At 46.6% G+C, this 12,904-nt stretch overlaps 1 protein-coding gene across 2 annotated transcripts in view; it reads left to right on the top strand.

Annotated features, from left to right (window-relative positions):
* The window catches only part of LOC137532344 (NACHT, LRR and PYD domains-containing protein 3-like), a 475,094-nt gene that overhangs the window by 322,800 nt on the left and 139,390 nt on the right, over positions 1–12,904 (top strand). For both annotated transcript variants that reach the window (XM_068252758.1, XM_068252754.1), the window contains exon 12: positions 6,319–6,483. In XM_068252758.1, the coding sequence (XP_068108859.1) occupies positions 6,319–6,483 (165 nt within the window). The remainder of the gene's footprint in view (positions 1–6,318; positions 6,484–12,904) is intronic.

The following is a 12,904-nucleotide window of genomic DNA, read 5'->3' as shown; positions in this document are numbered from 1 at the left end:
ATACAATCAGTGAGCAGAAGAATAGTCAGACAAAGCCAATATCATACACCAGGGAGTCAAACAATCAGGTAACAGGCAGACAGGTTACAGGTACCAGGAATCAGGTAACAGGAATCAGGTAACAGGACAAGTGACCAGAACACAGGCTCTAGGGCTATCCACATCAATGAACTAGCAACAGTGTTCTGTTGTAGCTGGACTTATATACTCTGCAGGATGGTCATGTGACCTCTTCCAAGGCTGCAGAGACACAGTTCTTGAATACAAAGACCTCTGCTGGTGGGCAGAGGGAACTTCAGGAGGAAAGTAAAATGTTCTTGAAATGAGAGGGGACATCTGCTGGTGAACAGAGGAAGTCCATACAGTTCACAAATGTCACCAGCAGGAACAGATTGTGACAGTACCCCCCCCCCCCCCCCTTGAGGAGCGGCCTCAGGACGCTCCACCAGACTACCAATTCACATCCACCTGGGTCCCAAGAAACATTGGGCGAAAAGGCAGACAGCAGACTGGAGACCGTCAGGCAACAAGGCAAGATGCACAGCAGTCTGAAGAACATCAGGAAGGACCAGGAATCAGATGTCATCAGGAACGGCAGCAGGCAGAACCAGGAACCAGATATCAGGAAGGGCAGCAGGCAGAACCAGGAAGCAGATGTCATCAGGAAGGGCAGCAGGCAGAACCAGGAACCAGATGTCATCAGGAAAGACAGCAGGCAGAACCAGGAACCAGATGTCATCAGGAAAGACAGCAGGCAGGACCAGGAACCAGATGTCATCAGAAACGGAAGCAGGCAGGACCAGGAACCAGATATCAGGAAAGGCAGCAGGCAGAACCAGGAAGCAGATGTCATCAAGCAGGGCAGTGGACTAGACACCAGCAGGAAGGACAGCATGTAAACAAGTCTCCAGCAAAACAGCTCAATAGTATACCCCCACCAGGACAATCGATTTGGCTTTAGCAGAGGTCTGCAAAACTGGGCTTTGTTGTCAGAAGTCTGTAGGAGCTGAGGAACAACAAAAGTCTGAGGGTGGGCATCAACAAAAGTCTTTAGAGGGTGGGTATCAGACAAGGTAGCAACAGGCTGGCTAGCTTCAGGCAGGGTGGCAACAGGCTGGCTAGCTTCAGGCAGGGTGGCAACAGGCTGGCTGGCTTCAGGCAGGGTGGCAACAGGCTGGCTGGCTTCAGGCAGGGTGGCAACAGGCTGGCTGGCTTCAGGCAGGGTGGCAACAGGCTGGCTGGCTTCAGGCAGGGTGGCAACAGGCTGGCTGGCTTCAGGGGTCTGGACCATTAGCTGAGCACTTGGCTGGGTCATTGGCTGAGCACCTTGCTGGGCCGTTGGCTGAGCACCTGGCTGGACCGTTGGTAGACACCCCAATACAGTCTGTGCAAGCTGAAACATATCCTGTGCGGGCTGAAGCAAAGCCTGTGCGGGCTGAAGCAAAGCCTGTGCGGGCTGAAGCAGACCTTCCGCTGTACCTGTTGGCAGAGATGCAGCTGGACAGGAGGGCAGAGATGCAACTGGACGGGCTGGCAAACTTACTGCTGGACTGGTTGGCAAAAATGCAGCTGCACAAGATGGTAAAGATGTAGCTGGGCAGGATAGCAAACTTTCTGCTGGACCTGGTGACAGAGATGCAGCTGGACAGGCTGGCAAACTAGTTGACAGTGGCTGGAGCGAAGTGCTGTCCCTTGCAGACTTGGCAAGAGTTATAGACTGTGTAGACATGTCAGAAGTTGTAGTTGGCAGAGATCTGACACTAATAGATGAAGTTAACCACTGCTGGGCAGAAAGTAAGAAGACTGTGAGCTGAATACAGGTTTCTGCAAGCTGGATGCAAAGTTCTGCTGGCAGGATGCAAGAGTCTGCAGGAGGCTGGATGAGAGGTTCTGCAGCAGGCTGGATGAGAGGTTCTGCAGCAGGCTGGATGAGAGGTTCTGCAGCAGGCTGGATGAGAGGTTCTGCAGCAGGCTGGATGAGAGGTTCTGCAGCAGGATGGATGAGAGGTTCTGCAGCAGGATGGATGAGAGGTTCTGCAGCAGGCTGGATGAGAGGTTCTGCAGCAGGCTGGATGAGAAGTTATGCAGGCGGCTGGATGAAAGAGTCTGCAGGCGGCTGGATAAAAGAGTCTGCAGGCGGCTGGAAGCAAGAGTCTGCAGGCTGCTGGAAGCAAGAGTCTGCAGGCTGCTGGAAGCAAGAGTATGCAGGCTTTTGTGTCAAAGTTTGTAAAGTGATTCCACCTGGATCTGGTGCAACAGGTAGTGAATGGTGAATAGGAGGAAAGTAAAATGTTCTTGAAATGAGAGGGGACATCTGCTGGTGAACAGAGGAAGTCCATACAGTTCACAAATGTCACCAGCAGGAACAGATTGTGACACTGGGGAGGGATTATGGGGGGATTGTGGCTGGTTTGGGGGTACATCCATACTGCAGCCCCAGTATACCTGGCTCTGTGTATATGTGACACACATTGCAGTGACTGGGGAGGAATTTATGGGGGGATTGTGGCTGGTTTGGGGGTACATCCATACTGCAGCACCCAGTACACCTGGCTCTGTGTATATGTGACATCCATTGTAGTGACTGGGGAGGGATTATGGGGGATTGTGGCTGGTTTGGGGGTACATCCATACTGCAGCCCCAGTACACCTGGCTCTATGTATATGTGACATCCATTGCAGTGACTGGGGAGGGATTATGGGGGGATTGTGGCTGGTTTGGGGGTACATCCACACTGCAGCCCCCAGTACACCTGGCTCTGTGTATATGTGACATCCATTGCAGTGACTGGGGAGGGGTTATGGGAGGATTGTGGCTGGTTTGGGGGTACATCAATACTGCAGCTTCAGTACACCTGCCTCTGTGTATATGTGACATCCATTGCAGTGAGTCGGGAGGGATTATGGGGGATTGTGGCTGGTTTGGGGGGTACATCCATACTGCAGCCCCCAGTACACTTGGCTCTGTGTATATGTGACAAATAAGGGCATTTCCAGGCTGTAGACCAGTGAATAAATGGCAATTTCTGCAGGTTCTGTGTTGTCTATAAGATCCATTCAGACGTGTCCCTAGTCACCGTATCCATATTCTTTCACAACATTTCTGGATCACCCATACACTATATATGCCGACACATGACAGTCTAGAGAGATGGCCAACATCTGTTCTCACTAGTGCTTTCTATGGAAACTAGACATGACAAGAGTATCAAAACTCCACCCCCAGCCCCTCCCAAATCATCTAATCAGGTGGTCCTTGCTGTGCATTGTCAGCAGGTCATTATGTCCAGTGTGAGCCCGGCCTCATCCCTACACATATAAATAATGGACATACTGGTTTGTTATTCTCCAAACACCATTATAATCACCAAGCGATTTTATTGATCATTTTTTCCCCTTATTTTGTTTTGCAATTTTATGGGCACTTGTGGTTTTGCAGTATTCCAGCATGTTTAAAAAGCACAGTCACTGGATAATGCTGCCGCCACCGTGTGTATCAGGTTTTAAAAGTTGAATTGCTCCAGTGGGATCACCCTTAGGCCTGGTTCACACTGCAAGAGATTTTTAAGTGCCAGTGATTTGAAAAGCTCTTGCTAATATAATGCTATGGGAATTTTTTTTATAAAATCACATCATTCAAGTGAACACACACAGCATTACATTAGCAAGAGCTTTACAAATCACAAGCGCTTAGAAAAAGCTCTTGCAGTGTGAATCAGCCCTTACAGGATCACATTAGCAAAACGCTTGTAGTGTGAGCCAGACCTAACACATACACATGTCAGAATTCTAGCTGTTTATTTATGCAGGAAAAGCTATCATATGTGTATGTTTTAAGGTTTAATGTTCTATGCAAAATTTCATTGTAAACTGTAAAGTTAGAGTACTTCTTTAAACTATTGCTCTGGGACATCTCAGCATATTCCAGGCTTTTAAACTCATAAGATTATTTTAGTTTAGAAGCTAAAACATATGCTGATAACATATGCTATGTTTTGGGAACATGCCTCATAATATAAAAAAAGGGGGTTTTCCCAATGATTTAAAAATGATGAAATAGTGACATCTGCCAGTGGAAATTATTAAATGTATTTGTTCATTATAGAACATTTTAGTAGACCTAAGCCCGTTAATATAACAGGCTCTAGGTCTGTCTTACAGCCATCCCGCGACCGCCACATGTCAACACATATGTCCACGCCCGGCTCACATGTCCACCCGCTCGACCCCTGGCCCCGTCCTCCCCCTGTCCCAATGGCTGTCCATGCTGCATATGCGCAGTAGCGCAAATGCACAGACACAGGGACATGGGACGCAGAGGCACAGGGCTATTATTATTATTATTATTATTATTATTATATTAAAATTAAGTTTTAATATGCAATTATATGTTGTTTGATTGTTTTTAAGAATTTTATATAATAAGCTTTATATTTAAATAAGTATATTGGGGGAAGTCCTGTATGCTTCAATAAGCATCTAATTGCTGTAGACTTTTTACTTGGTCAATATGACTCTTGTCTGCAAAAGGACAGACACATTCCAAATTAATTAGCAGAAGGACACATAATCAGAAATGCGTCTTGAATGACATTGTTTAATGTTTGAAAGTGCCAATGTCTGGGGCAAATAAGTCAACCAGCAGACAAGATGGCTGGTGACGTCCATTTTTATTTACTGCATCAGAAATGGCATGATAATCAAATGTCATATATGTAATGATGTTAATTCTCACAAGATAAGGTAATTAAGGAATTTATAAACCATAATATTATGACTTAGGTATTCAAAACATGATAAAGCATTGATACACAGAAATCTCAGCCAATCAGAACCTGGGATTTAGGGAAATTCCAAATCAGGCAGCCATATTGCATCCAATCACTATAAAAGTAGGAGCTGAAAGCTCATAGTTTGTACTAGCCTACCAATCTCCCACACGGGGTTCTAGATGCTGAAGAGATGACAGAGAAGGGTTAATATGCTTAATATTCTGGTGATTTACTTTATTAATTTTTCAGCATTAAGTTCTGATAAGATGTTAGCAAGAAGTTTTTCTAGAAGCTATTTTTATGCTATTTCTTTAAGAAGATTACTACAAGTTTTTACACAACTGCTAGATAGATACACAGCTATTGATACAGATGAGACTACTTTTGATCCTATTTTACATAACACAACTGTTATATACTTTTTTAAATGTGGTTAGAACATTGATGATCGCTTGGCTCTAAAGCCTTGGTGAGATGGAGTACTGTTAGAAGGAAACACTACTTGGAACTGTTCATATTTTGTATATATGCTGTATGATAAGCAAATTCATTATTTTCATATAAAATCCTATACTGAGTGCTCTGATTCATTTCAAGGTATGCCGTGAATCTATAATTACTGTTATAGAGGGTTCAGACCCCACTATGCCGGATTTATATGACAGCAACGCTATAAAGGCTGGTCCTTTACTGAGTTACCAATCATGAAAAAGACAAGAACCGCTCAGGTTTTTGACACACATGCACATAGCTTCCACATCATGCATCACTATATACAGTATAACTATTTACTTAGCAGGGTGTGTGAAAAATGCATATGGAAATCCATGTAAGCTCCCTCAGTGATATAAAGTTTTTCCTATGACAGAAATGCTGTTTTCAGCTCTATTTCACATGTAAGCAAAGACTAATTGCAATTCCTGATATCAGTGTAGGGACACCTTTATTTAGCACATGATGGAGTCTCCTGTAATTGTCTGGTAACATCTCCTCTGTGTCTGCAGTTTGGATTATAATAAACAGACCTCACATTCTGCACAGGTGATAGGGAGGAATCCTGGGCTTTCCTATAAGTAAATAGCACCCCCTGCATGCCCAGAGGCACCCCCTGTAACACTGACATAGATGAGACAGATCATCCCATTTACCTTCTTCTGACAATGTGGGGGATGGGTGCCCTCCTGTGTGAGTCAGTCTGCTGTGTGAGGTGACCTGAACTCGCTGTAGCACGACTGTACATTGTTCACTAATATCTATGAGGTTCCAACTGCTGTCTGCAAGTGGTAATAATGGAATATTCATGCCCCATATTATATAAAGTGGATTAAATGAAAATAGTATTGTGTTGTGTAAAACAGAGAAAAAGAGTATTCCTTATGAGCAATAACACTATGCTGCCCTCTAGCTGTGGACATGTGTAATGATTGCTAAAAATATTAATACTTGTAAATATAATGAGAAAATGTTTAATTCATGTAAGCATAAATCATACAAATTGTATGCAGGTTTTATAGATTTCTGGTAACATTCTTCTCCTCTCCTGCAGTTTGCTAAATAATGATCTGCCCTCCAGTTGCTGCCCCCACCTGGCATCCGGGATAAGGAAAAACCAGACTCTGAGGAAGCTGGACCTGTCACATAACAGGTTGGGGGGTGATGAATTCAGTGTCCTGATGGCGGCTCTGACAACAAGCCGGATAGAGGAATTACTGTGAGTATAACAGCCCTGATTGCAGCAGAGATCAGCAGAAATATTTCCCTTTATTGCATCACCATTTTCCCTTCTCACATTCCCCAATAGTGACACCCATTGCAGTGACTGGGGGAGGGATTATGGGGGATTGTGGCTGGTTTGGGGGTACATCCATACTGCAGCCCCCAGTACACCTGGCTCTGTGTAGATGTGACACCCATTGCAGTGACTGGGGAGGGGTTATGGGGGGGGGATTGTGGCTGGTTTGGGGGTACATCCATAATGCAGCCCCCAGCAGGGCTGTGGAGTCGGAGTTGGAGTCAGAGTCGAGGAGTCGGGGCAATTTTGGGCACCCGGAGTCGGAGTTGGAGTCGTGGTTTCAGAAACTGAGGAGTCTGAGTTGGAGTCGGAAGATTTTTGTACTGACTCCACAGCCCTGGCCCCCAGTACACCTGGCTCTGTGTATATGTGACACCCATTGCAGTGACTGGGGAGGGATTATGGGGGTGTGGCTGGTTTGGGGGTACATCCATACTGCAGCCCCCAGTACACCTGGCTCTGTGTATATGTGACACCCATTGCAGTGACTGGGGGCGGGATTATGGGGGGATTGTGGTTGGTTTGGGGGTACATCTGTACTGCAGCCCCCAGTACACCTGGCTCTGTGTATATGTGACACCCATTGCAGTGACTGGGGGCGGGATTATGGGGGGATTGTGGTTGGTTTGGGGGTACATCTGTACTGCAGCCCCCGGTACACCTGGCTCTGTGTATATGTGACACCCATTGCAGTGACTGGGGAGGGATTATGGGGGTGTGGCTGGTTTGGGGGTACATCCATACTGCAGCCCCCAGTACACATGGCTCTGTGTATATGTGACACCCATTGCAGTGACTGGGGGAGGGATTATGGGGGGATTGTGGTTGGTTTGGGGTACATCCATACTGCAGCCCCCAGTACACCTGGCTCTGTGTATATGCGACACCCATTGCAGTGACTGGGGGAGGGATTATGGGGGGCTGTGGCTGGTTTGGGGGTACATCCATACTGCAGCCCCCAGTACACCTGGCTTTGTGTATATGACACAAATAAGGGCGTTTCAAGGCTGTAGACAAATGAATAAATGGCCATGTCTGCAGATTGTGTTGTCTATAAGATCCATTCAGACGTATCCATATTCACCATATCCAATGTCTTCTTCAACATTTCTGGTCCCCCCCTCCCCATACACTATATATGCCCACAACAAAAATGGCTAACGTCTGTTCTCATTAGTGCTTTCTATGAAAATCAGAAGTGACAAGAATATCAAAACTCCACCCCCAGCCCCTCCCAAATAAGTTTTTGCTTGTCAGTGGGTCATTGTAATGTCCAGTGTGAGCCCGGCCTCATCCCTATATACAGTGCTGCCCATAATTATTCATACCCCTGGCAAATTTTGACTTAAAGTTACTTTTTTCAACTAGCAAGTCATTTTTTGATGAGAAATGACATAGGTGACTCCCAAAAGATAAGATGATGTACAAGAAGCATTATTGTGGGAAAAATATTTCTCAGCTTTTATTTACATTTGAGCAAAGTGTCCAGTCCAAAATTATTCATACCCGTCACAAACTGTCACAGTCTGTGGGAAAATCCAAAGTTCTATACCATTCCTAATAGTCTAAACTGTTCTAAAATATCCTAATTATCCTGATTAATTAAGAACAGCTGTTTTAATCAACTCAACATGTGAAAAACAACAGCTCTCTGCAGTTGGTTTGTGGACAGTCATGGCTAACAAAGGAGCTCAGTGAGGACCTGCGGCTGCACATTGTGGCTGCTCTCAAGTCAGGAAAGGGCTACAAGGCCATTTCTAAATGTTTTCAAGTTCCAATGGCTACAGTGCAAAGTATTAAAAAAAAATACAAGTTGTTCCGCACTATGGAAAATCTCAGAGGACGTGGTCGGAAGCCGCGAAGTGACACCTGTGCTGGCCAGGAGGATAGGGAGAGAAGTGAAAAAGAATCCAAGGATCACCACCAAGGCCATCCTGGTGAATCTGGGCTCTGCTGGTGGCAATGTCTCAAGTCAGACAATCCAACAGACACTGCACACTGCTGGGTTCCACAGATGCAGACCAAGGAGGACACCACTTCTCCAGATAAGGCACACAAAAGCTCGCTTGGCGTTTGCAAATACTCATCTGGACAAATAAGAACACTTCTGGTCTTCTGTGTTATGGTCAAATGAAACAAAAATGTAATTGTTTGGTCACAATGATGTTTCCTTCATTTGGCTTAAAATAGGAGAAGCCTTCAACCCAAAGAACACCATCCCCACTGTCAAACAGGGGGGTGGGAACCTAATGCTTTGGGGGTGTTTTTTAGCCAATGGACCAGGGAACCTAATCACAGTAAAAGGTGCCATGAAAAAAGTAATACACGAGGATTCTCAATGACATCAGGCAGTCTGCAGAGAAGCTTGGCCTTGGGCACCAGTTGACATTTCAGCATGACAATGACCCAAAACACACAGCAAAAGTGGTGAAGAAATGGTTAGCAGACAACAACATTAAAGTGGACTTAAATTTAGGCCCGCTGGGATGCGTGTGCCCAACTTCCATATCCATAAAGCCTCCCGTTTTAATAAACATCTGTATAAGTCACCTCCTCTGGGTGAACATGTAACCCTCTCCACACCCTGAAATGTAAAACTTGCCATATCCCCCCGATGTTCCCTCAAAAAATGTTTGGATACACTAGATACCTGAGTAACAAAAGTTTCATTCATCATGCATCTACCTGCTCCATTGTAATGCTCTGAGATCCGTTGCCTCAGGGGGCGGGTAGTGCACCCCACGTACTGCAGTCCACAAGCATCACAAGTTATGAGATAAACAACATTACTGGAATTACAGTTAATGTATTGTTTTATTTCAAATCTCTCACCCTTGGAGATCGAAAGGATCTCTCGTGTCTGGTTGTGTACGCAGCAGTACCTGCAGGTGCTAAACCCGCATTTATACGAACCCTTGTAGTTCAACCAAGTAGGAACCGGCCTAGGAGAGCTGGAAAAAAGACTTGGAGAAAGACGGGTCCCAAAAAAGTGGGGGCACGCCGTGCAGAAAAAGCACATCCCTCACCCAGTATACTCAGGTCTCTAGTGTATCCAAACATTTTTTGAGGGAACATCCGGGGGATATGGCAAGTTTTACATTTCAGGGTGTGGAGAGGGTTACACGTTTACCCAGAGGAGGTGACTTATACAGATGTTTATTAAAACGGGAGGCTTTATGGATATGGAAGTTGGGCACACGCGTCCCAGCGGGCCTAAATTCCAAAATGGATGTTAGTTTAACATACGATATAAGAACATAATCCCTCTGAGTTTCTCCTTGCCTGCCTTTTTCTCCCTCTCCCCCCCCCCCCTCCTTTTCCCCCTCCCCTCCCCTTTCCCCTCCCTCTCCCTCCTTCTTAGCATTCCGTTTCTGTTCATCATACTGTTAGATTTATTATGTCTGTTGTCAGGCTGTCTATTTATCTTGATGTGGAACTATGTCATCATTGGTTTTTAACTTTTTGACTTTTGTATGTTGGTTCTACCATTTTAAATGTAACAATGTATATGTCACTTTAAGAGGGGTAGCCATGCCCAATGAGGGTGGGCACCCGACTATTTAAACCTGTGTTGAACTTGTATATGCTGGCTATGATTAAGGAGCCTTTCAGAGCTCTGATACGCGTCAGCCTTTTTTGTGTCTACTGATGTATCAATAAAGAAAGAAAAAGTTTTACACCCACCCTTGGTGTAGCGGGATATCATTGTTCTATCTGCATTCTTTGAGACCTGTGGTTCCTGCTCCCTTGGGGAAAGCAGCGGTGGTGGTAGCGTTCCTACCTTCTCCTACTGTATATAAATAATGGACACACTGTCTTGTCTCCCAGAACAAATCTCCAAACAACCATTATAATCACAAAGTGATTTTATAGTGATTTCTTACCTTTTTTAATGTTGTGATTTTTTAGTATTTCAGTACCTGTAGCAGAAGCACCGTAATGGATAATGCTGCCGGCAGCGGGTGTGATGGTGTAAAAGTCACATTGCTCCAGTGGGATCAGCCATAAGGTAGCCATACATCAGGCGACTTGGCGGTCAATCAACCATCCAATTCAATTATAATATTCAAATTGGATAAAAATTGGTGCCATCAAGTGCATGCCAGACCGACAATGCGACCAATTTAGGGCCACATTTGGTTGCATTAGTCGATTGCACATGCTGCAAGATGTAGGGCTGACTTGCGTTATCAGGTGGGTTGCGGCAACAGCGTGTGATATCGGGATGAGCAATGAATCCCCCGGCGTTGTCCCCCCTCATTTGTAATGTCCTCCCCGGGTGCCCAGCATAAGCTATACATTACGTGTCCCCCCGGGTGCCCAGCATAAGCTATACATTACGTGTCCAAGAAAAAAGTAGAGAAGGGAGGAGCGCTCCGTAGTGTATTAAACTTTTTAATTGGATACCACGCAAGGGTTAAAAACACTTACAAAAATGTAAAAAACAGCAAGCATATCAAGGGTGAGTACCCCACAAAGAAAACCTTGGATGGCAACCTGTTCCTCCTCTGTGGCCAGCAGCGGGGGTAGTCCTGGATGTTTATGGACGGTGGAAGCCTCTCCTCAGGTTTGTTGGATGCAGTAACTTCGCAACGCGTTTCGGCGTCTCCACGCCTTTATCAAGCTTGATAAAGGCGTGGAGACATTTTTGTAAGTGTTTTTAACCCTTGCGTGGTATCCAATTAAAAAGTTTAATACACTACGGAGCGCTCCTCCCTTCTCTACTTTTTTCTTGTACTACAGTTACACCCTTCAGCCGGGGTTGAGGAGCAGCCAGTGGTCGTATTAAAGAAAACCAGAAGTGGTGGTCGGTTAGCGCAAGATTGCACATCGTTTTCTCTTACATTACGTGTCCCCCCAGGTGACCAGCATAAGCTATACATTACGTGTCCCCCCGGGTGCCCAGCATAAGCTATACATTACGTGTCGCCCCGGGTGCCCAGCATAAGCTATACATTACATGTCCCCCGGGTGCCCAGCATAAGATATACATTACATGTCCCCCCGGGTGCCCAGCATAAGCTATACATTACGTGTCCCCCCGGGTGCCCAGCATAAGATATACATTACATGTCCCCCCGGGTGCCCAGCATAAGCTATACATTACGTGTCCCCCCAGGTGACCAGCATAAGCTATACATTACGTGTCCCCCCGGGTGCCCAGCATAAGCTATACATTACGTGTCCCCCCGGGTGCCCAGCATAAGCTATACATTACGTGTCCCCCCAGGTGCCCAGCATAAGCTATACATTACGTGTCGCCCCGGGTGCCCAGCATAAGCTATACATTACGTGTCCCCCCGGGTGCCCAGCATAAGCTATACATTACGTGTCGCCCCGGGTGCCCAGCATAAGCTATACATTACATGTCCCCCCGGGTGCCCAGCATAAGCTATACGTTACGTGTCCCCCCGGGTGCCCAGCATAAGCTATACATTACGTGTCCCCTGGGTGCCCAGCATAAGCTATACATTACGTGTCCCCCCGGGTGCCCAGCATAAGATATACATTACATGTCCCCCCGGGTGCCCAGCATAAGCTATACATTACATGTCCCCCCGGGTGCCCAGCATAAGCTATACATTACGTGTCCCCCTGGGTGCCCAGCATAAGCTATACATTACGTGTCCCCCCGGGTGCCCAGCATAAGCTGTACATTACGTGTCCCCCCGGGTGCCCAGCATAAGCTATACATTACGTGTCCCCCCGGGTGCCCAGCATAAGCTATACATTACGTGTCCCCCCGGGTGCCCAGCATAAGCTATACATTACGTGTCCCCCGGGTGCCCAGCATAAGCTATACATTACGTGTCCCCCCGGGTGCCCAGCATAAGCTATACATTACGTGTCCCCCGGGTGCCCAGCATAAGCTATACATTACGTGTCTCCCCGGGTGCCAAGCATAAGCTATACATTACGTGTCCCCCCGGGTGCCCAGCATAAGCTATACATTACGTGTGTGGCTGCTGCTTGTCCTCCGCTGGCTCCAGGCGCACTCCTTGCTTCATACACACGCCTCACATGGTTACCTAGTAAGGGCACATGGGTGATGTCAGGCATCACAGACCCGCCCACATTACTAGGCAACCACGTGGCGCGTGTATGGAGAACGGAGGGAGCTCAGAGCCAGCGGAGGACAAGCAGCAGCCATGGACAGGTAATATATAGCTTGCACTGGGCACCCGGGGGACATTAAACATTAAGGGGACAGGGTGGACTAGGGGTCCAGATGCAGCGTCACAAGGCCAAGTCCTGATCAGTTTCAGCATGGAATTGATCGGGTATTGGCCTGTGGTGTATGGGCAGCAGACAGATCTCTCTCTAATCAGATTTAGTTAGA

The sequence above is a fragment of the Hyperolius riggenbachi genome, chromosome 1 (genome assembly GCF_040937935.1).
Source record: "Hyperolius riggenbachi isolate aHypRig1 chromosome 1, aHypRig1.pri, whole genome shotgun sequence".
NCBI classification, from domain to species: domain Eukaryota; kingdom Metazoa; phylum Chordata; class Amphibia; order Anura; family Hyperoliidae; genus Hyperolius; species Hyperolius riggenbachi.
This window is presented reverse-complemented; position numbering and strand designations above follow the sequence as displayed.